Source organism: Lutra lutra, chromosome 15, assembly GCF_902655055.1.
Source record: "Lutra lutra chromosome 15, mLutLut1.2, whole genome shotgun sequence".
Classification (NCBI taxonomy): domain Eukaryota; kingdom Metazoa; phylum Chordata; class Mammalia; order Carnivora; family Mustelidae; genus Lutra; species Lutra lutra.
The window spans coordinates 33,310,721-33,336,331 of NC_062292.1; the positions used below are offsets into that span (position 1 = coordinate 33,310,721).

General features: G+C 41.0%; 1 protein-coding gene across 3 annotated transcripts in view; it reads right to left on the minus strand.

The window, feature by feature from the left end:
• HHAT (hedgehog acyltransferase) overlaps positions 1-25,611 on the minus strand; it is a 332,511-nt gene that overhangs the window by 271,519 nt on the left and 35,381 nt on the right. For all 3 annotated transcript variants that reach the window (XM_047705012.1, XM_047705011.1, XM_047705010.1), the window contains exon 4: positions 11,139-11,252. In XM_047705012.1, coding sequence (XP_047560968.1) covers positions 11,139-11,252 — 114 coding nt within the window. The remainder of the gene's footprint in view (positions 1-11,138; positions 11,253-25,611) is intronic.

Sequence of the window (25,611 nt, forward strand, 5' to 3'; positions counted from 1 at the left end):
ATGTGGAAGAAGCCTATGTGTTCAGCTTTCATTTGGAGACTTAACCACAGACTAAGGGGCTTCAATATGGAAAAAGCGGAACAAGATTCTCTGATGAATTTAACTGTGCTCACCAAAGCTACCTTAGAGGCACACAACTCTGTCCCAATTCTCATCCCTCATGGCCTTCCTCCTGCTCAAAAGGACAGGCAGACAACACTTGGTACTGTTCCAAGATGGCGTACACAAGGCTCTCATGTTACCTGCACACTCTCCACTATCCCTCGTATCACCTACTCCTTCTCCCAGGCAGGGAGAGGCAGCTCTACCACACACATCCACGGCAGACAGGTGATATAAAGGAAAAGATGTAAAATAGGCAAAAACGATCACCAATTTTTTTTTAAAGTTATATAAATAAGAACCCCACTAAACTCCTGACAGAATGATCATCCATGCCTTGTTCTCTGACTGGCATCAGAGAAGGACAGTCCCCGCTATCAGCACAGCCCTTAGGACACACCTCCTCCAACCACTAACCCTCCACATGCATCTGAAACTGGCAGAATCAGCTGGAAATAGAAGAGGAACATTGCCCACCAGCAAGCAGCCCCATGGATGGCCTACTTCTCTGAGGAGGAAGAGGAGGGGGAGGGCTCAAAGGCCATTTTCATGTGCAAAGGCCTAAAACAGCCCTGTTCCACCTATTTCTATTCCAAAAGTGCTTGTCGTGATCTCAGGGTCATGAAATTGAGCCCCCACATTGGGCTTTGGGCTCAGTGCAGAGTCTGTTTCTGCTTCTCTCTCTCTCTTCTCTCTGCCCCTCTCACTCTCTCCCCCGCCCCAAACTCCTGCACTCTAAAATAAATAAATCTTTAAAAATAATAAAGTAAAGGGTATCAAAGTGTAAGCCACCCAAAGCTTGAGAATAAGACAGGCTGGGTGAACTCTGCCAAGGCCCAGGACTGTCCTGACCCCCTTCACTTGCCTCACTCCAGGCTCTTCTGTTTCTATTTTTTTTTTTTTTTAAAGATTTTATTTATTTATCCGTCAGAGAGAGAGAGGGAGAGAGAGCAAGCACAGGCAGACAGAATGGAAGGCAGAGGCAGAGGGAGAAGCAGGCTCCCCGATGAGCAAGGAGCCCGATGCGGGACTCGATCCCAGGACGCCGGGATCATGACCTGAGCCGAAGGCAGCTGCTTAACCAACTGAGCCACCCAGGCATCCCGGCTCTTCTGTTTCTAAAAGAAGATGAAAAGGCAGGTGAGAGAAGAGAAGAAACTTTTAAAAGTTTAACAAACAGTAAGAAAGAAACTATATTTTTGTGGTTATTCAGATTCAGCTGAAGAGTGAATACAGCAGCCTTCCTAATGGGACGCAGTGCTTCCTGCCCCAGACTGAAGGATGGCCACCTGCCCGCTGCTCCCCATGTCAACACCGAACGGACCCTCTGCTTGACAGTCCCCCTCCGCAGGCTAACATCCTGTCTTGTTCAAATTACAATAACGTAGGCCCAGAGTCTAACATGGCCCCGAGCATACAGCGAGTGTCCCATAAATACTGGGTAAGTGAACAAATGTTGAGTGGGTAGATATAGGGGGATGGATACGCTTCCCCAAGTCTTTGGGCTTAACCTGGTAGTTATGACTAACGGGTGACAAGAAGTTAGCACCAACACTTGGGGCTTTTTAGTCGACGAACATGAAAAGCTGCTGTTTTCAAAGGTGTGTACTTGTACCACTCACCCCCTCATGAACGAAGGCTGCTTTGCCAGTGCAGATGGAGTCATTTCACATCTCGCTGCCTACTGCCTGCTTTCCACTCACAGGGGTCTCTTACAACTTGACTTGTGTTGTGAAAGCTCAGAGAGTTTAGCATGGTCAAGGCACGGGCCTCAAGCCATGAAGGTGGACATCTGTGGTAGAACCCACTGCTTCTCACCCAATGGATGGGTTCAAGGAGACTAACGGATTGAGCTGGTGTGTTTCCAAGGCTGAACTCAGCACCCCTGCAGGAAACTTCACCCTTCTGTTCTTCAGATCTTCTTCATTGGGAGTAAGGACCTAGCCCCAGGAAGAGCCGGCTGGAAATGCCCGCAACCCCGCCATCCTTCTCTCCCATCAGCTTGCTCTGAGCTGCGGGCACTGAGTGACGGGAGGGTGTGGCTCCCTTGTTAGCTCACCTCCAGAGGGAAGGGTGAAAGGGTAAAGCCTTGGTGAGGACTCCTGTTGGCAACGTTACCAGACTTTGCAGTCTATGAACTATTTTTGTACGGCTGCCCAGAAACCACTCAGTGGGGGCATTGTTTGAGAAATAAATAAAAAGAGTCAATCAATAATCCTTGTACATGGCATAATTTATTATATACTATATAATCAATTGCAGCTGCTATTAAATATATATATATTTATATGTATATATCTCCCCAAAGAGAAAAACCAAAACCATCCCAGAGTCAAAACAACCACATTCTAGCCTGCCTTTCCTGGGGGCAAAGGCCAGTAGGCCTTCACAAAGCAGATTTCAGTCCTTCTTAGATACGCACTGAGGGAGCAAAAGAGTTTGGTTAGCACATGAGATTCCTATTAGGTGTGTGGTTTCAATAAGATGCTGGCAGGAACACTGCTCACCACAGCCTTCCAGAGGTTAGTTTACTCATTTCAGCCAGTGCCACGGGACCACACTTTGCAGTCCTGTGGCTGATGAGCTCAGCTGGTCAGGGCCCCATGCTAATGATGTGGGTTCTGCCAGTCAGAGGTACACTGAAGACTCAGCTCTGGGGTTAGCAACAGAGTCACCCACAGCCCCCACACCAGGCCAGCCTCCTCAAAAGGTGCACACAGGGGTATTTTTAGTTCCGAGGGCAGAGAACACAATGTCTCAGGTGGTGGCAAGGCCACAGGGGTGTTCAAGAAGGGAGGCAATGGTCTGATCCACCCAGCACATAATCCAATCATAACAAGCCTGCAGCCAAAGCTCTGGGCCTTACTCAGCCTCCCCTCCCAAGGCACCGGCCTCTGACGCAGTCTCGCCAAAACCCAGAGAGAGAGCCCTACCCAGAGAAAAGGCATTTCACCTTGGCCAAGAAGCTCAGTGGAAAGTTTTATTACTTATCATGGTGGGAAGAAAAGCGAGAAGAGCAATGCAATCACACTTTTGGATATAACCTGCCTCTCTCTGGGAGGAGGTGCGACCCCCAAAGGAAGAGAGATTAGATAGTAGATGGAGATGGGAAGCCTCATTCAGGGCTTAAGGACTGGAACAGCAAAACTAGCTCAGATGCTAACATGCTTTCCCTACAAGGGCTGTCTGTCCACACCTCCTGACCCCTCCAGGAATGGGGAAATAAAAGACAGCTGCAGCCCAAATCGTCCACTTTGATTAAGTCCCATAAACACCCACCATCTGGGACACTTAGTCCAGGTGGTGAAAGCACAAAGCTAATGGGGTCAAAGTTGTGGCTCATACTTACCTATCAGGGCCAAGCAGACTCAGAGAAAGCCCTGTGCCCCAGCCACAGGCAGAACCCCTCCCACCAGCTGTCACACAAATCAAGCCTGCAGCTGAGATGAGGGCAAGGGAGAGACACACACCGATGACTCAGTGCTCCCCCCTGACGTTGCATAGGATGTGCTCTACGGCTACAGAGTCCACCTGCCCACCCAGGCCTGGCACGGAGATGCAGGAAGCTAAAGAAGCAAACACCGGCATTCCTTCAGACCGCAGCTCAAAGGCACATCCTGGGAAGCCTTCCCTGACATCCCCAGGCAGATGTGGCCGCCGCCTCCTCCCAGGCACCCAGCCCGCCACAGCAGCAGGTCCAGAATCAAGATCAGTATTTGGCTTCCTCTGTGTGCTCACCCAACTTTCTCAGGGGAAGGGTCTGTGTCTCAGTCCTCCCCCCCCCCATCCCCACAACCCAACACAAGTTTGAGAGAGGGTCAGAGAAAGACAGGCAGGGGAGGTGTGTAGGTATGGCTGGACAGACAGCCTCTACCCTCAGGGTTTCAGAATCTCAAGACAGTGGCCTCCTTTCTTGAGCACGGTAGCGGTGACTGCTCCCAGAAGCAAACACACAGACCACAGTCATGGCACACAGCAAATGTCAGCAGCCCACAGCAGCCCTTGGTTTTCATCCCATACAAGCATAACCCTGAAAAACATCAGACCCTCACTACTACCCTGAGAAGCAGGCAGTACCTTCCCTATGGCACAAATGAGGAATGGGCTCAACGATACTAACTAACTGGCTTATAAGACCCCGTAGCTTGAAGGTGGCAAAGTGGGATTCACTTAAGTGCTCTTAAGTATTCAGAATACTGCCTAAGATAAAAAGAGCCTAACTCAAAGTTACAAGCAAATTAAGTGGAGAAACATCTAGATCCTAAACCAGGTATATTTCTGATGCTGGTACATGCGAAACAGCAGCTGAAAATGGAGGGAGTTTGGAAAGGAGGCGCATCCGGTGGAGAGCCTCTGGAAAGTCAATCCACATCTAGCATTCTCCACCGGGCCAGGTCACCTGCAGGGAGGGCTGCTTCTTGGAGGCAAGAAAACCTCACTCTTTATGCATAAAGCACAGGCATGCATATACTACATAAACAGTGTATCTGTGGTATTAAAATTTCACAGTAAGAAGTCACAATTGGGAAAAAGGTGGGGGTGGGGGCCCCTGAGTGGCTCAGCCAGTTAAGCATCAGCCTTTGGCTCAGGTCATGATCCTGGAGTCTCAGGATGTAACCCCACATCAGGCTCTCTGCTCAGCCGGGTGTCTGATTCTCCCTGTGGCCCTCCCCCTTCTTGTACACACACACACACACACACACACACACACTCTCTCTCTCTCTGAAATAAATAAAAATCTTTTAAAAATAATAATAAATAAAATTAAAAAATAAAAAGGCTCAGAGGGGAAGGGGAACAATAAAGGAAAAAAAAAGCTAGAGAGACATTAATCTACAGGAAGCAAACACGAACTAGCAAGAACAGGTGAGAGGCAAAGGAGACCAAATGGATGTGGCCATTGTCAGGCTCAATACAGGTGCCAGAGTCATAAGGGGGACAGGAGATGAAAAAGTTGGGTATGCCCAGGGCACCCTCAGTTTTCCTTCTGCCCCGCTTCATTCTTCCACATGTGCAGTTACAAATATACCAAAAATCAAAACAGAAAAAGGAACATTTATAAAGTCTGTAAGGTATAGAGAAGAGGAAAACAGCCCCCACACACGGGCCACCAGCTGCAGAAGGACAAGGCTCTACCAGGGTTTTGGAGGGCACTGGCCAGAGGTCACTTGGGCCTCAATTAAAATAAACCATCAAAGGGGAAAAAAAGGGGTGGACCTGCATCTCCTGCAATGCTATCCGATGAGGGAGCAGAAGGCAAGCTGAGGGCAGCCCACAACACCCCCTGCCCCATGGGATATACGAGACATTCCTCCGGCACTCCTGGCTGCCCTAAAGAGCAAATAGTTAACTTAGATCACAATCATGCAAGACATGGGTCTCCCTCAGTTTACAAATGTCCTAGTGATTTACATGGAAGAAGCTTATCAACAGCCTAACTTCCAGAGACACAGAGCTCAGTTTCCTGAAGTCCTAACATCACCCTCTCCTCCATAAAATTGAGGGAGGCTGAGACAGAAGGAAATGTAAATAAAACTGAATTTCTTTTAAACCTGCAGCCCATTGAGAAGGACGTGTGATAGGAGGAATGTAACATTCCTCCAGGAAGCTCCCAACTATCTCACTCTTAATGCCTTACTAGAGGGGTAAACAATCTTTACTTGTCAATGGCAAGGCCTCCAGGAGCCCGTGGCTCTTAACATATGAAAGTTCTTTCTCAAAACCTCCCTTTTTCCTCACCTCTCCCAACTCCGTAGTATATAATCAGCCACCCCTCAAAACCCTAGGGCAACAGCTCTTTCTGCCCACAGTTCCTGTCCCTATGCTTTAATAAGCACAGATTTTACACCACAGATGTCTCGAGAATTCTTTCTTGGTCGTCGGCTCCAGACTATTCCTCCCCACTGAACCTCACCTCTATTCCAAAACCCCATCATATCTACTTCCCATCCCAACCGGACATGACTACTATCCAGAATTTTAATAGTTATCTCATCTTTATAAGCATACATGTGAATGTATCATTTAGTTTTGCACAATTCTGAGCTTTACATGGGATCATATCTGATGGAATCCTCTGCAACTTGCCTTATCAGCTCAATGTGCTGATCCAAAAATTCGTCTGTGTTGACCATTACAGCTATGATTCAGTCCTTTCCTTGGAATAAATTCACCACAATTCTCCTTTTCCCCATAATGGACAGTTGGATTGCTTCTGGTTCTTCATTATTATAAACATCACTTCAATGAATGTCCTGACTCATCCCCTGATTGGCAAAAAAGAGTTTCTCCAGGGGATATGTCAGAATTAGTACTGTAGCTATGGGCTACGCACCTCTTTGTATTGCAAAGAAAAATACATATTCACAAGCTCTCTGTAGGAGTTCAGGTAGCCATTACTTGACACAACCAGGAGTTTTGTCTTTGCGCAACTGGAGAGTATGAAATGATATGGTTTTAAGATGCATTTGCTTGATTACTAATAAAGTTGAACATGTGTTCCAAGTTTATTGGTCATTTGTGACTCCTCTTCTGCAAATTTCTTTCCACATCTTGAGCCATTATTTACTGGGTGATTCGTCTTACCTTGGGAAATTTATGTATTCTAAATACTAATCTGTCAGCTTATAAATTACCTATTAGTGACTTGCTTTTTCACTTTCTTCATTGTCTCTTTGGATACATCCAATGATGTACACACTGCTGATTACACAAGATTATACACTGATAAGTTTAACTACATTAGAATAAGAACTTACCAATTCATTCCTTCACAATTTCTACTTTTTGTGTCTTAAGAAATCTTTCTCAACCCTATCATTAACAGATATTCCACATCACGCTTTCTAAAAATGATATACCTTTTCACTGTAAGTCCTTAATCTCCACTGAAAAGGAAACGTGTGCATTTCTTTTGAACAGAGCTAAACAATTGTGTCACCACCGTTTATTAAACACTTCATCTTTTCCACACAGATCCGAAATGCTAATTCTGTCACAAAACGAGTGTCCATCTATGCACAGGTATTTTCTAAACTCTATTCTGTTCCATTGGTCCATTTTTCTACCCTGCTGCCAATACCACAATGTCCTCATTATCACATCTTTATCAGTCATAATATCTGGTAGGGTACATCCTCTGGCTTTGGTATCAATTTTATACTATCTTCTTAAAAGGTATGTTCCCTCTTTTTCTCTTTTCTGAAAAAGTCTGGGAAAGATTTAGGTCATTTGTGTCTTGGATTTTTGGCAGAATTGGTATATTATTAGTGTTTTCTTTACAGATAGATTTTTGACTAGTGATTCAATTTCTTTTCACAGTCATAGCACAATTTGGTCATTCTATTTCTTCATGAGTCAGTTTCAGTAAGTTGTATTTTCTAGCAACGTGTCTGCTTTGCCAAAGTTTTCAAAACTTTTGGTGTAAAGTTGTACAAAATATCCTCTTACTATATTTTTTCATCAGCTTTTCCATACCTAATACTGCTTATTTGTGCACTTTCTTTTTCCTTGACCAATCTTGCCAGTGATTATTTTATTAATTTCTGCTCTTATTTTTGTTGTTTCTTTCCTTTCCTTCTATTCTTTCTAACTTAATTTGTATGCTTAGTTCAGTATTTTTCAGCCTTTCTTTTTTTAATATGAGTATGTAAGATTATGGTTTATAATTAAGTATCATTCTAGCCACACCCTGTAAGTTTTGACATGTAATATTTTTCATTCATTTCTAATTTCTAGTATGATCTCTTTTTTGACCTACAAATTATTTAAAAATATGTTCTCTTTAATTTCTAAATGAAATAGAGTTTTCAGGTCATCCTGTGTTACTGGTTTCCAAACCTAATTGCACTGGGATTAAAGAGGGTAACCTATATAAAACACATACTTCAAAATCTATTTGAAAATACTTTTGAGATTTGTTGAAATTTATGGTCCATATATGATTAATTTTTTAAGATTTTATTTATTTGAGACAGAGAGAGAAAAAACAGGAGCAGGGAGAGAGTGGCAGAGGGAGAGGAAGAGTAAGAAGCAGGCTCCCCGCTGAGCAGGGAGCCTAACGCGTGGCTCAATGCCGGGACCCCGGAATCATCCTGAGCTGAAGGCAGATGCTTAACCAACTGAGCCACCCATGTGACCCTTATGTGGTTAATTTTTATTAATACTCTGCATTCTTTAATACAGAATATGAAATTCTCTAGTTGTTAGGTTTAACAATTTACATATACTTCTTATATCAAGCTTATTAATTATATTTTCCTTGTTTTTTCTATATATCAATTAGTCATGAAATTATGTTAAAATCTCTCCCTATAGGAGCACCTGGCTAACTCAGTTGGTTGGGCATCTTTCTTTGGCTCAGGACAGGATCCTGGAGGCCTGGGATTGAACCCCACATCAGGCTCCCTGTTTAGCGGGGAGTCTGCTTCTCCCTTTGCCCTTCACTGTGCTCATGCTCTCTCACCCCACTTGTGCTCTCTGGCACTCACTCTCACTCTGTCAAATAAATAAATAAAATCTTAGGACAGCTGGGTGGCTCAGCGGTTAAATAAATAAAATCTTTTTTTTTAAATCCCTATAATCATATATTTATCTATCTTTATGGTACTGACCAATTTTGCATTATATTAAAACAAACAAAAGTAGAATTATAACACCCTCCTAATTAACTCTTCATCATTAAACAATAAATGTCTTTGTCACTAATAATGCTTTTTGCCAGCTATTGAAAAAACTGTACCAGTATTTGGGTGGGCAGGGAAGACAGAGAGTCTTAGATTTGGTTGGAACATCTTTCCCATCCTTTTACTATTAAACTTTCCATGTCCCCCATTTTAAGTAGATCTTGCTAAGAAGCACATCTCAGGACTATGTTTTTATTTCTTTTTTTATTTTCCTTTATTTCTGTTTTTCTTTTATCCAGTTTGACAATCTTTTTCTGGGGGATATGGGTGGGGATAGGTCCATTTCCACTGATTATGATTTATCTCCCATTTCTTTTGTACTTTCTATTTGTCCTATCTTTTCCATGTTTGACACTTACTTTTTTTTTTTTTTTTTAAGATTTTAGTTATTTGAGAGAGTACACAAGCAGAGAGGAGGGGCAGAGGAAGAAAGAGAAAGAGGCTCCCCACTGAGCAAGGAGCCCAATGCAGGACAGGATCCCAGGACCCCAGGATCATGACCTGAGCCAAAAGCAGACACTTATCCTACTGAGCCACCCAGGTGCCCAAACCCTTACTTTTTAATGAGATTTCTAACAGATGAAACCCACCACTTTTTAAGGTGGTAAAAAAAGAATAGTACTGTCTCTACCCCTACTTTACAGAAAATGATGAATTAAAATTCAGTGGTGAGAAGCTTTTCTAAAGTTATAAAGCTAATCAGTGAGAAAGCCCAGGACCTAATACACCAGCTAATATTCTTCTGCTTACGTTGCAACTGACCCTTACCACAGCAGTAGTAGTAAGACTGGACACTTTTCACAGGCCTCCTGGACATTTCACCTTCCCCTCACAAAATAAAAGTGACAGGTATTATGCTATTCATTTTACAGATGGGAAAACTGAGACCTAGGGGCAGAGTAAGTCATTTACCTATGGGCAAAGAAACCTTGGTTAAACACAAAAATGTTAAGTTTCTAGAAAACTTGAACTCAAAAAAATACCAAACAAATTTGTGGCTTGAGTACCTATACTATATAATCCTTACTAGCTTAGGGACATCCCAAACATGTATTATTTATTATTGGGTCTGCTTAGAAAGTCCTAGGAAATTTCTAATGTATGAAGATATGACCACATGTAATGATTTTAGTTTTTGCCATTTTAGAAGATGGAAATCAGTTGAATACAAAAAGTAATCAATATCATATTTAAAACAAAGAAAGTTAATGTGCTGCTGGGATTTCCTATCTTCCAGGATGAGAAGTGAGCCTTAAAAGTACCAATTTTCAGGACACCACTAAAAAACGGCCCAAGTCAGGTCCACCTCTCAAGCCACACGCACACCTTGTTTTCCCGGTCTCACATTCTGGTCTCTCTCGCCCAGAGGCTCCTGTGTCTTGTTTCTTCATCTCCATGAGCCTCCAAATATCAAACATTTTTTGTGGGCTGACTTCAAGTCACTTTCTGGTTATCTTTACTACACAGATTCCCCAGCAGAGACTCATTTTTTTTCAAATTAGGAATCTACAGAGTCGAGAAGCGTATAGCAGAGGACTCTGGACAAAGCGTGGTCCCTCCACTACAGAGAGATCCTCCTGGTAATATCTCAAACCCCAGGGTAGCTAAACACACCAAGAGGCTTTCAATCTTCCTGCGTGTGAAAGCAATTCCCAAACACCCGCTTTGAAGTAGCCCTTATCCTCCACTCCAGGCCAGGGTCAAAATAAAAAATACTACTAGAATTCTGATCTACAACAGCTACCATGGCATAAATTATTTGACATTAAAATTATTCCCACTTAATGATATCATTCACTCTACTTTCTTCTGAACTTATACGAGAAATCAGAGGTCCTGACAAGCATTTTTTAAAATTTTTTCAAAGATTTATTTATTTATTTATTTGACAGACAGAGATCTGTCAGGCAGAGAGGCAGGCAGAGAGAGAGAGAGGAGGAGGAAGCAGGCTCCCTACTAAGCAGAGAGCCTGATGCAATGCAGCGCTCAATCCCAGGATCCTGGGGTCATGACCTCAGCCAAAGGCAGAGGCTTTAAACCACTGAGCCACCCAGGCACCCCAAACGTTTGTTTTAGTAAGATCATTTGATTAGGTATGATCTTAATACCGTCTGTAGTTCGTTTTATTCTAAAACCTTCAATGGTTTTAAAAATAACTTGGAGGAAGCAAGTGAAAGATAAGAATGTATGAAACATTTATCATAAATGCCTTTTTTGATCATCAGCAGGTCTTTCTCATCTTTTCCAGGCTTCCAAGGCTAATATCCACATCTCCTGATTCCCAGTTCAGGACTCTTTTCTCTCAGAAAGCAAAGAAAGCAGCTTAAAAGGAAACGAAGCATGTAAGCATACCTTCCTTGCAAGCACATTGGCCAGCTGAGACACAACCACGTGGCCGAACAGAAACCGCAGCAGCCGCTGTTTTCCCCATTCCATCCAGAAGCTCCACTCAAAGTCGGTCGGGTCCTAAATAGGCCGAAACAAGTAAATCAGAGGGATTTTCGTACATCTTAAGCAGAACACAAACCCCAGTTAATGAAACAACCCGAAAGAAGGCCAGTGTGTGTCCAAACCCCATAAAATGGCATTTATACACTTCCGGCCCAGGCGCTGCCACAGTCCCACCCACTTTGACTCTTCCCTCCAGCTCTGGGGGTCTCCTTGCCATTCTCCAAAGAAGCATCTTGTCAGAGCGGATCCCCCAGCACCCTCTGTGGAACAGAAACCATTATTATTCTCATTTTATAAAAGATGAAACAGAGGCTTAAAGAATTCATGTACCCAGTGTCCCATAGATAGTGCAAGCAATGAATTGAGGTCATCTCAGGTTAGCCACGCGAACAAGAGAAATGCAAATTGGACACTAATAAAATTGCTTAAGGTCAATCCTGTTAAGTCTTGCTGACATTTCAGGCAGGAGGATAATTTGATAAAGAAGTTAACCAACTCCCTATAGGATTAGGATGAAAGAATGAGAGATACGCTTCCCTTCTCTTCAGGAAGCTCTGTGTCCATTAGCACCGTGTCTGGACCCATACCAGGCACAGGGTCTGTGTAGTTCCCTGGCAGGGGCAGGTGAAAACTTCTGACAAGACTGAACAAGTGAACAGCTGGGAACTGACATCCAAAAGCCTTGGTTTGGCCTCAGGAGCCCCAGGGAGATCGTGGTGGCCAAGGTGAGCATGGAAGGAATAAACAGTAACTGGCCACTCTAAAATGGGCAACACAAGGTTGGCCAGTGAGCATCTCGGCACCACCATGATAAGTGGGGATCTGAGATCCTCTGGACTTTCTAGCCAAATTGTGTGGGTGGGGAAGGAATCCCCTAGTGCTACTGATACTGAACAACTCACCAGTCTCTGCCAATGGAACTTTAATTGGATTTAGAGGAAAATACATGATTTTTTTTCTTTATACCTGAGGATTGAGGGGCAATTTCATACCATTACACATATAATAAAACTCTTTTTCCAGAAGGTAAAATATAGATAGAATTTATCTTGGTTTATATCAAACTATGAATACAGAGGTAGGAAACCTAGCAGCCAACATTGCAAACTTGTTTTGATTTAGAACCCAGATCTACCCATATACTGGTTATAATGATCTTGAACGAGATGCTTTCTTTACCTTTCTATTCTATAGGCTCATATGATAACATTACTGATCTTCTAGGGGTCTATGAGGGATTTTTGTTTCTTTTTTCAAGGTTTACTTATTTATTTGACAAGGAGAGAGAGAGCATGGGGTGTGGGGGCAGAGGGAGAGAGAGAATCTCAAGCAGGCTCCATGAGATCATGACCTGAGCCAAAATCAAGAGTTGGATACTTAACTGACAGAGTCACCCAGGCACCCCAGGGTTTGTGAAGTTTAAATGAGAATATATATATATGAGAATATATATATATATATATATATATATATATATATATATATATATACACACACACACACACACACACACACACACACATACACAGACACATATACATATACCAAAAGTTTAAAACAGTTACTGGCATGCTACACTCACTAAAAACTGTTACTGGCACTGCTAGTTTCATGTACTTCCCATTCTATGTTAGCCAGCAAGACTGTATCATGCTTTCTATGGTGCCACTTATTTGCATTTTTTCCCATTTTCCAAATAAATACTTTATGTTATTATTTTATGTTATTTTATGTTACTAAATTTTTTGTTATTTTAGGTTATTAAATTTTATATTTTTATGTTATTTTTTAATTTTATTTTTGTTATTTTTTGTTATTTTATGTTATTTTTTATGTTATTTTATTTTAATTTTTGTTATTTTATGTTATTAAATTTTATGTTTTTTTATGTTATTAAATTTTTTTGTTATTTTATGTTATTTTTATTTTATGTTATTTTATTTTGTTACTTTATGTTATTTATGTTTTTATTTTGTGTTATTTTTATTTTATATTATTATGTATTTTATGTTATTTTATGTTATTAAATCACACTTGTTCTCCACATTCAAGATCCTGATACACACACGACCTGCTCATAGAGCCCCATTCCCATCAAAATCATGGATCTGATCCAGTTCCTTCCACTCAGAGATGATGACATCAGAGCCCAGGACATGCCCATGCCTCACAGCCAGGCAGCTACAGAGCAGGGAACTCAAACTTTTAACCTGGCTCTTGACCCCAGCTAAAGCTCATTTCCCATCTTGAAAAATTTCAGACTAGCAGAGAGTAAATTAACTAAATAAAGGCAAACAATCTCAAAGGTCACATGACAATGTCATACTAGGAAAATGCCATTTTTGTAACAAGGATAAAGGTAAAAACACTAAAAGCCAGGCTTGAATTTTTTTTAATTCCCCTTCAAAAAATATTTCAATATTTTACCTTGTTAAATACAATATTCTTAACTCAGAATTACACTTAAAATTCAGAACCCCAGGCTTACCTATGCTTCCAAACTTTTCCAACCTTAATTATTTAGCAGAAAAATGATATCTCATAAAATATAAGAACCAAAAAGACCTTTATGTTCCACCAGAAGGCCCAGGATTACTGAACACCCTGTGCTGGTTATACCCCATCAACAAAAATTATACAGGCTTTCATCATTAATTCCTTTTCAGAAAATATCCATTTAAAAGAAATAAAAACATATCTCTCATGTCTGTCCTTCTCCATTTAAAATATTTACCTACAGGAAATAACTGGACAGAAAAGCTGAGCCAAGAACAGAATAAGATGGCCAATAACTAGTGGTTAATGATTTGGGTAAGAAAAATGTTGACTGGCCTGCTTTTATAGGTTTACAGACACTGAGTTCAATCATACAATTCAAGGCAAATGTTAGAGACTCAAATCAAAAATAATTTTTCCATATTTTGTTCCTTCCCCAGTTCCTTTCTTGACCCTGCAATTCTTAGTCAATTTGAAACTATTCTTCAGTTCTTGAAGTGAATCAGACATAGACTGGGGATACATTCTAGCCAGACAGAACCACGACAGCTCCACAGCAAAAGGGGAGACTGAACTCCCAGGGACGGTCATCCACACCCCATGTTCTGTGTAAGTGCTTCTCAACCTTCAGTGTGCACACAAATCATCCACACATCTTGCTAAAATGCAGATTCTGGCCCAGGTTCTTGTCTCTGGGATGGCGACTGGGATTCGAGATGTCCAACAAGCTCTCAGGTGATGAGGCTTCCTGGCCTTGGGGCCACATGTCGAGTAGCAAAGATCTAACACTGATTACGCCTCCCAACAGGTGAATGTTCATCACCCCAGAGGATCCGTAACAGGTCACCCCACCTCATATGATTCTCAGGCAGGGACACGCTAAAGTCGACCAGGGGCGCCTCGGGGGCTCAGTCGGTTAAGAGTTTCCCTTCGGCTCATGTCATGATTCCAGGGTCCTGGGATGGAGCCCCACATCAGGTGCTCCGCTCAGAGAGAACCTGCTTCTCCCTCTTCCTGCTCCTTCCCCTGCTTGTACTCTCTCTCTGTCAAAGAAATAAAATCTGAAAAAAAAAAAAAAAAAAAAAAACCCTTAAAGTGGACCACCTAATATTTACAAACTGAACAACCATCATCTTGCACACTATGGAAAGCCCTGAGCAACTAGATTCAAGAATTTTTTAGATGAATAAGTTAACACACAGTTATTCATCTGCAATAATTGAATAATTGAAATATTTGAAATTGAAATAATTGAAATTGAAATTGAATAATTGAAAGTTATTCATCTTTCAATCTGCAACCAGGCAAAACTGAGAAGTCTAAAGCACATGACAGTTCAAAAGAAATGGCCCAGGTCTGGTATTCTTAAATGCCTCTTTTCCGTATGGAGAGGAGAGTTCTATCCTACGCACTGTGGGAAATCCTGCACGTATTCCTCACCTTGGAGAACTCGTAGAACCAACACCAACCCCCTACCATCAAGACATTGAAAATCTGCAAGGCAAGAGAGGTCACAGTGATGTGATTCAACCACATATATTTGTGTAAATGAAACCTTTCCTTTTCACATAAATCACTAATATTCTGTATATGTGTTTTCTTTTTTTTTTTTTAAGGTTTTATTTATTTATTTGACAGAGAGAGACACAGAGAGAGGGAGGGAACACTAGTAGGGGGAGTGGGAGAGGGAGAAGCAGGCTCCCCACCGAGCAGGGAGCCCGATGTGGGGCTCGATCCCAGGACCCTGAGATCATGACCTGAGCTGAAGGCAGATGCTTAACTGACTGAGCCACCCAGGTGCCCCTGCATATGTGTTTTCTATTGATAACCTCCCAACAACCCTTCCAGTCATTTTGTTTTTAAACTATATTACAGATGACTTAATAGGAGGTCAGAATAGGCAAATTATTTGCTCAAAATTAGTGGGGGGTGGGCAGAATTTCAAACACAGACCTGTTACCACAGAGGAAGTCCTTTTCCAAGATGTTTCTACTTGTGCTAACTCTACCTGTGGGGCAGGAGAGCCCCACCCAGACCCACAGATGCAAACACACACATGCACAGAGTGCACCCCACTATCTGACCAAATGGTCCCTAACTAAGAGGGTACTTCCTTAATGCCACCATAACCACAGAGATGTTGGCTCAGTGTGATGTCTTTTCCCCTCTTCCAGGAGGACCTCCTGCACCCCCTTCTGTCATTCACATCTCAGTCCCCGCCCCTTTATCATAGTAGATCTTATTCTAGTGCTTTTTATTATAATTGGTTCATGTGTTTTCTCTCCAGGGAGAAGAAATGGCAAGTTCTTGAGAGTAGAATCTTGACTTAACCACAAATGCCCAACATTCACACGCCTTAAAAAATGGTGGGGAAAAAAAATGGTGGGGGAGTGCAGTCAGGCATCCTAAGTTCTCATCACACTTCTGCTCCTGCACAAACCTGGATAAGTCCCTTGGCTATCTGGACCTGAGCCTTCTTGCAGGTAAAATGAAGGGATGAACTAGCATGATGTCTAAGATTCCTTTCAGAGAATAACCCAAAAAAAAGTTATTTTCCAGACTGAAGGAAAGAAGCCTTAGTAGAGAGCTAGTCACCTGCCCATAGACTGAGTTCTGACCAAGTGCCCACCCTTTAGGAAAGGGGTTGATCTCCCATCACCCTCCTGTGTGACCACTCCTGGCCTCCACCCTGTCTGCCTGCTCTGTTCCAGAAAGTCCACCACTCACCCAGCCTGCCCTCTCTCCCAGATTAGGGGGGGGAACTACTACAGTATATTCAGTATGTAGTAGGATACCACCCATAAAAAGATAAGTCAACTATCCTCAGAGAAGCTAAATGTCATGCCCCTGGTCCAACAGCCAACATATGACAAAGCCTGATTTTAAAGCCCTAGGTCCTAGGCTGCTAAGTCCGGATTTCTGTGCTAAATACATATAGCATAAAAATGGTTAAGATGGTAAATTTTAAGGTACAGCTCAGCATTCAGTCCATTTACACTGTGAAACAAACGTAACCACCATCCAGCTCCAGAATTTTCAGCTAGAATGTTCAACTGCTTGACTCAATAGAGTTAAATTTGACATTAATTTCTGTATTTCTCTGGAACCTTGAAGGGAGGTTGGGTGGGGATTCCCATAGAGTGATTTGTACTATGTGTTTGATAATACATAAACAGTAAACTATTGTACTCTGATAGCTCCAGAAACAAAAATTCAACAGTTTTTAAGTTCATATCCTGAAACAGACAGATACTCATAGGTAAAATCTGAGACAGTTGACATGCTCAAGATCCCCCTAACCCAGTCAAAAGGAAAGAAAAGAAGGATTCTAGAAGGTGGACTGAAAGGAGTGAATTCATGGCTAACAAAAGGGAACCAAGAATATTCAGAAAAGCTGCAACATCTAAAATGCCATGGGAGGGGTGCCTGGGTGGCACAGTTGGTTAAGTGTCCAAGTCCTGGGTTTGGCTCAGGACATGATCTCAGGGTGGTGATCCTTCAGGGTCATGAGATGGAGCCCACGTTAGGCTCCACACTCAGTATGGAATCTGCTTAGAGTTTCTCTTTCCCTCCCCCTCTGTCTCTCCCCGCCGTGTTCACTCCTCATGTGTGTGCACACTCTCTCTAAAATAAGAAAATAAAATAAAATAAAATATGCCATAGGAAAACAACCATCCTAACTAACCTTCTCCTCAAAATAAAATATTGGCTCTGTATGGCATATTCTGCCCACTGGCTCAATCAACACTTTTCCAACCCTTTTCTGGTGTGACTTCCCAAACATTAGAGGTCACAAGGAAAAAAAAAAAATACAAAAACAAAAAACCTACATTTCCCAGAATTCCCTGCATCTAGCTAGCATATCTGCCTGCATCCCAACTTTTGATGAACAAATACACAATGACTCTGAAGGTGTAAGAACATAAAGATGTCTAGGCTGTGAGGCTCTCCTGAAAGAACAGTGGTAGAGGCCCCTGTTTCCTGCCGCAGCATCAGTGGACACTCCAGGGTCCAGTCGGTCCAGAGGTGCGCCAGCGGCAGCTGCCCTGTGTGGCAGTTTTGGCTAGCGCACCACAGTACTATCTACTCAAGCTGGGACCTGTGCACCAGCCACAGTTTTGCTCTGGGACTTGTTCCTGGAAGTTCATTCACTTCATGCCTGTCCCTACAGTCCTTTCGACTACTCTAAAATCTCCTTACATCTCTGCTATAAATTCCTTTCTGCTTAAACTGACTAGTGTGGATTTTATGGTCTGCAATGGAATCTTGATCAACATACTTTGGAGGGAATTTTTCTTCTGATTGCAATCCAGCTCCAGCTATATAACAGAACCCACTACAAAAATTATTTGCTTTGAAGAGCACTATTTTGAAATAAGTCTATTCAGTGGAGGAAAATAAAACGAAGCAAAACACCAGCAGGTCAGTCCAAGGAGGTTCTAGAACTAAATAAGGAAGGCGTGAGTGTGTCACATTCACAAGTGTATCAATTTATATATTTCAAACCCAAACAGAAAATGATCTACCTTGCCCACCAATCCGTATTTTTCACTACCAAAACTCTTTCCTGAGAAAGAGAAAACATAGAGATAGAGAAAACAATAGAGAGCGGAATCTACTGCATATTACTGTTTTCCTTACCCTCATATCCAGCATTCTTCGAAAAATGAAATATTACAGAAATACTGGACACTTTTGTGTATCTATTTCCTAAATAGCATTATGTTCAGATTACTTACTTCGAGACCATACCTAAGAACTCAGCACATTGAGCAAAAGTTCTCTCTGAACAGAGAAAAGCTTTGTAAAATACTGGAATCCAGAAATGTTTTCCCACAAGTTCAAAGGCAGCAAGCTCACCAAAATGGCTTATAAATTTCCAGAGGAAAAAAGAAAAAGAGAGAGAGAGAAAGAGAGAGAGAAAACTAATTGGTAAGAATCCTGCACAAAAGAAGCACTGCTCTCTGAATGAACTCAGGCTAATGATTCATTTAGCAATTATTGGAATAGTTTTATCTTTCAACAGATGCTTTGCTATGTCTAAAATAATTTGAACTCAATTATTTTACTGCTCATAATTTCCAGACACAACACTCTTCCCCCAACCAACACTTCCTCAAAGATAAAATGTTTTGGGGGCGCCTGGCTGGCTTAGTAGGTAGAACATCGGATTCTTGACCTCAGGGTTTTAAGTTTAAGCCCTGTGTTGGGTGTGGAGGCTACTAAAGAAAAAATTTTAAAGAGATAAAATGTTTTTACTACAAGGCTTTTTTTTTTCTATCAATAAAGTATCTGCTTAAATGTTTCTGCCAGCTTGCACAGGTAAAGAAGATGCTCACAAGGGTGGGGATGCCATCAACAGGGCCAGCACAGGCCACAACTGTTCTATACTCCATCCTTCCCAGTCTCTTAACTGGTCCTCATGATCTAAGCCTCATAAATCTGCCCAGGGTTATGATGGGAGCAGGGAGGTGTTCCACGGAAGAAAAGAAAACATCTCTCAAGATGACTTAGTAAAATCAAAAGACCTAAATTCTTCGAATCTCTTCAACCCTAACAACAATGTAAATCCAGTAACATTCTCTGGCTAACCCTTTCCTTATCTACTTCCTAGGAGTTGCTCCAGAGTATTCAAAACTTATGCATATACTTGATCAAACATGTATAGATTCTGCCTCCCTGCCTTGTCTAGATTTCTCCTTTTCTTCCTGAAGCTAACAAAGAGAATCAAATTTTTAAAAGTAAATATTACATTTTAGTATAAAGCCAAAGGCACAAAAACTATATTCTTTTCCCCACACTTCTCAACTGGAAAAACTATTATTTTCTATAAGATATATGGAGAAACGAGTTGTAAACCAGTAATAAGGCAATAAATAAGTTAGGGATCATGACCAAAAAAAAAAGTAATAGAACAGGATGGCTAGAGAATAAATGATTTACATAAGATTTCCTAGCTACAAACTCTACTAATAAATCACACATCCCATTATTGTCACTTCTCCTGAATACCAAAAAGACAAAGTGAGTCACAATAACATGGGAAAAAAAAAAAACACCCCCACCCCACCCCTTGGGGGCATTGGCCCCTAACATGGCCCTCCTACTCAGAGGATTTGCCTTCTGCTTGGGAAAGTTTGCACACATTAAAAACAACAACAACAACAACAACTAGTTACTATACAACATCTCTGCACTGGGCAAACATGAGCAAATGAACTCTGGGTAGAATCCCCAAATGTTAACAGTCCCCAGGGCAGAAGGCCAATTAAGAAGATATGAGTGATGGGGCGCCTGGGTGGCTCAGTGGGTTAAGCCGCTGCCTTCGGCTCAGGTCATGATCCCAGGGTCCTGGGATCGAGCCCCGCATCGGGCTCTCTGCTCAGCAGGGAGCCTGCTTCCTCCTCTCTCTCTACCTGCCTCTCTGCCTGCTTGTGATCTCTCTCTGTCAAATAAATAAATAAATAAAATCTTTAAAAAAAAAAAAAAAGAAGAAGAAGATAGGAGTGATAAAAGAGAAAAAAGAAAAACATTTTTGTCATATATCCAGGGGACAGGAGGGGAAGTCTTCATAGTCCCAGATATCATTCTTCTTTTTGAATTGGACACACTGCATGAAAGACCAGGAAAGTGAACAGAGTATGTGAAGGGTTCTCCCACACACGTTTTCCGTCTGTCCCCTTTGTCCATCAGCTGCCCAAGCTTTCAAAATGAGACCTCCCTGTGAAATAGAAAATACATATATTGGCCTCTCCCCCCAGTGCCTGGACAGAGCTCCTAAAACCCTTATAATTTCTTGTGATAAGAGCACTGGGAGAATTTTTTGTTCTAATACTTGGTTCCTGACACAGGGTTCCTAATTCCCTTGGAATTGTCTGGGTGAGAGGAGCATCTTTTGTTGTAATAAGGTGACTCTTGTTGGGCTCCTGGATGAGGGCTGCTCACCAGAAAGACCAAACCAGGATTAGAGGTTTGGAATTTTCCACCCCGTGCCCCATTCCGGAGAGGGGAGACAAACTAGAATTCAAGTGAATGATCTTGCCTATTTGAGAAAGACTCCATAAAAATCCCAGAAGTACCAGTTTCACAGAACTTCCAGACTGGTAAACTCATGATGGTGCTGGGAGAGGGGTGCTCCTGGAAAGGTCATGGAAGCCCCCCACCCCTTCCCACAGACCTCACCTATGCACTTCTTCCATCTGAATGTTCACGTGGATCTTTTTTCATATCCTTCTGTAATAAACTCATTTCCCCCCAACCCTCCCATGAAGAATGACTAAAAACCCTGGATGTAATTATAAGACAAACATAAGAAGATTCTGAAAGATGGAAAGAAGAAAGCAGCCTGCCTAGGAAACTCAGGATTTGAGGAATGACATGAACAAAGTAAAATAACTCACAGATGGGATTCACAGTGGAGGTAGAGGACACAGGAAAGAAACATCAAACATTAGATAGGTCAACAGAAATTACACAATCTGAGTAACAGAGAAAAATAGGCTGAGAAAATACATAGAGCCTCAGGGTTCTGAGATACAATTATAAAAAATATAATGTGTATGTCACTGGGATCCTAGAAGGAAAGGGGGAAAAAATGTAGGGCTGAAAAAAAATTAAGAAATAATGGCTACAAATTTCACAAATTTGACAAAAGGTATAAACTTACAGAGTTAAGATGCTGAATGAACCCAAATCAAATAAAATATACCAATTAAAAGAAAATGGCAGAAAGAATTTTTTAGGAAATGAGCCAAATCTACACCATCTGTAAAAATTTCACTTCAAATGGGTAGGCTGAAAGTAAAAGGACAGAAAAGGATACACCAAACAAAAGAAAGCAGCAGCCAGTATATTAATATCAGACCAAGCGGACTTCCGGTGAAAGAAAACCAGGATCACTAAATTATGATAAAAGGGCCAATCCAACAAGAAAATGTGCCAACCCTAAATGTGTATGTACCAAAAAACAGAGCTGTAAAATCCGTGAAGAACTAGCCAAAAAGGAGAAACAGATATATCCACAAGACTTCAACACCCCTCTCTCTCAATAGTTGATAAAACTGCTAGTCAGAAAATCAAGGATACAAGAAAGCTTACCACCAACCAACAGGATCTAATCAACATTTATAGGACGTTCCATCCTACAGCATCAGAACACACATTCTTTTAAAGTACCCATGGAATATTCACTAAGATACATTATATCCTGAGCCATAAAACAACAAATTTAGAAGAATTTCATCATACAGAGTGTATTCTCTGACAATGGCATTAAATGAGAAATCAGTACCAAAAAGATAATTGGAAAATCCCCAAACACTTAGAAGTAAAGCAACATACTTCTAAATAACCTGTGAGTCAGAAAGGAAGTCTTGAGGGAAATAAAAAAATAGAACTGATGGGGCACCTGGGTGGCTCAGTGGGTTAAAGCCTCTGCCTTCAGCTCAGGTCATGATCTCAGGGTCCTGGGATCGAGCCCCGCATCGGGCTTTCTGCTCCACAGGGAGCCTGCTTCCTCCTCTCTCTCTGCTTGCCTCTCTGCCTACTTGTGATCGCTCTTTAAAAAAAAAAAAGAAAAAAAAATAGAACTGAATAAAAATGAAAGTACGATTTATCAAAACAGGTAGGGTGCACCTAATGCAAAGCTGGAAAAACATTCGTAACACTACGTATGTACATTAGAAAGAATCAATGTCACAAAACTCTAAGGCACCACCTCAAGAAACCAGAAAATGAGCAAAATAAACTCAGAGCAAGTACAAAGAAGTAAATATAGATAAGAAACGGAAAAATAGAGAAAAATCAGTGGAACGAAAAGCCCGTTCTTTGTAAAAATCAAGTTCACAAATCTCTAGCAAATGGACAAAGAATAAAAAACATAACCCAAATCACAGATAATAGGAATGAAACAGAATATCATCAGGCTCCACAGACATTAGAGAGGCTAATAAGGGATACTATGAACAACTCTATACACATAAATTTGACAACTTAGATAAAATGGACTAATTCCTTGAAAATTCCACAAACTACCAGAACTCACTCAATACAAAATACAAAAAAAAAAAAAAACCCAAAAAATTGAATTCATAGCTTAAAACTCCCTAAAAAGAAATCTCCAGTCCCAAGTAGTTTCACTGAAGAATTCTATGAGACGCCCGAAGACGTTCTCTTTAAGAGGGAAACACTAATTCATTTTATAAGTGAACACGAATGTGAACAAGTGAAAGCTGAAATTAAAAATACAAAACTACATATAACTGTTCAAAATCGGACAGTACCAGAAAAAGAGAGAAGGGGAGGGAGGGAGAGATTACTAGAGTCCAATATCCCTCATGAACATAATCACAAAAATTCTCAACAGAATATTAACAAATGGAGTCCAGCAACGTAAAGAAAACATCATACATCACAACCAAGTGAGTTTATCCAAGGGACAGAGGCTGGTTTGATATTGAAAAGTTAATCAAAGTAACCCACCATATTAACATATTTTTTTTTTTTAGGATTTTATTTGTTTGTCAGAGAGTGCGAGAACACACAAGCAGAGGGAGCAGCAGGCAGAGGGGGAAGCAGGCTCCCTGCTGAGCAAGGAGCCCAATGTGGCACTAGGTCTCAGGACCCTGAGATCAGGATCTGAGCCCAAGGCAGATGCTTAACCAACTGAGCCACCCAGGCACCCCATATTAACATATTCTTAATAAAGAAAATGCCTTGATCATATCAATTGATGCAGAAAAATTATCTGACAAATTCAATACTCATTTATAAAAACTCTCAAAAAATAGAGATAGGAACATCCTCAACCTGATCAAGAACATCTACAAAAAATATATAGAAACCTCACACTTAATGGTGAAGCCTGACTGGTTCAGAGTAAGAAAAAGACAAAGATGTACACTCTCATCACTCTTATTCAACATAATACTGGGAATCCTAGACAGTACAATAAGAAAATGCAAGTTATACAGATTGAAAATGAAGAAATAAAACTGTCCTGATTTGCAGATGACATGGTTGTCTTTGTAAAAAAATCTCAACAAATCAAAAAAGGGGGAAAAATACTTCCTATAATAAATGAATCTAGAAAAGTCATAGGATACAATATAATAGTCAATTATGTTTCTGTATACTAGCAGTTAACATGTGGAAATTGAAATTAAAACTGTAAGACCATTTATAACTGCTCAAAAAATAAATACTTAGGGGTACCTAGTTGTCTCAGTTGGTAGAGAAAACAAGTCTTAATCTTCGAGTCCCACACGTGGCATAAAGTTTACTTAAAATAAAAATAAATTTAAGCGTTAAGAAAAATAAAATAGAAAACAGGTATAAATCTAACAAAACGTGTATGAAATCTGTATGCTAAAAACTACAAAACACTAATGAAATAAATAAAGAGGTAAATAGAAAAATCGCCTGCCTTCGTGAGCTAGAAGATTCAACATAGTAAAAACATCAATTTCCCCCACATTGATCTAACAATTTAATAGAATTCCTATCAAAATACCAACAAAATGTTCTGTAGATATAGAAAAGCTTGTTCTAAAACATATAGGGAAAAGCCAAGGAATCTGAAAAAGAATAAAATTAGAAAAATTACTTACCAGTAATCAAGAGAATATAGCATTTGTGGAAAGAGCGATACACAGATCAATGGAACAGAAATGAGAACCCAGAAATAGAGCCATATGAGTCTGGCCAACTGATTTTTGACAAAGGTACAAAAACAATTCAATTGAGGAAAAATATTCTTTTCAGTAAATGGTGCTGTACCAACTGGACATCCATAGCAAAAAAAAATAATAAATAAACCTTCACCTGAATAATATAAAATTAACTCAGGGCACCGGCTGACTCACTCGGTAGAGTGTGTGATCTTGATCTTAGGGTTTAAATTCAAACCCCAAATTAGGTGTAGAGATCATTTAAAAATAAAATCTTTTTTTTTTAAGATTTTATTTATTTATTGGACAGAGATCATAAGGAGGCAGAGAGGCAGGCAGAGAGAGAAAGTAGGCTCCCTGCTGAGCAGGGAGCCCAACGCGGGGCTCTATCCCAGGACCCTGGGATCACAACCCGAGCCAAAGGCAGAGGTGCCTCAAAAATAAAATCTTTAAAACAGTTAAATCAAGGGGCGCCTGGGTGGCTCAGTAGGTTAAAGCCTCTGCCCTCGGCTCAGGTCATGATCCCAGGGTCCTGGGATCGAGGCCTGTATCCGGCTCTCTGCTCAGCAGGGAGCCTGCTTCCCTTCCTCTCTCTCTGCCTACCTCTCTGCCTACTGTGATCTTTGTCTGTCAAATAATAAAATCTTTTAAAAAACAAAAACAGTTAAATCAAAATGGATCACAGACTTAGATGTAAAATGCAAAACTATGAAAGTCTGGGAGGAAAAATGAAAAATCCTTAGGCCATACAACCAGACCAAGAGTTCTTAAAAATGACACCAAAAGCATAATCCATAAGAGGAAAAAAAAATCAATAAACTGACTTTCTGTGAAAGATCCTAAGAGGATGAAAAGAAAGTTACTGACCAAAAAAAAAAAAAAAAAAAAAAAAAAAAAAAAATTGCAAATCACCTGACAAAGGACTATATAACTAGACTATACAAAGAACTCTCTAAACTTCACAGTAAAAACTAAAAAAATCCAGGAAGAAAACTAGCAAATGACATGAACAGTATTTCACCAAAGAGAATATTCAGATGACCAATAAGTGCATGAAATGATGTTCAACATCACTGTCAGGGAAATGTAAATTAAATCAGGAGATACCACTGCATATCTATCAGAAAAGCTAAAATCTGAGTATTGATAATACCAGATGCTGGCAAGTATGCAGACAAACTAAGCATCTCGTGCATTGCTAATAGGATCTC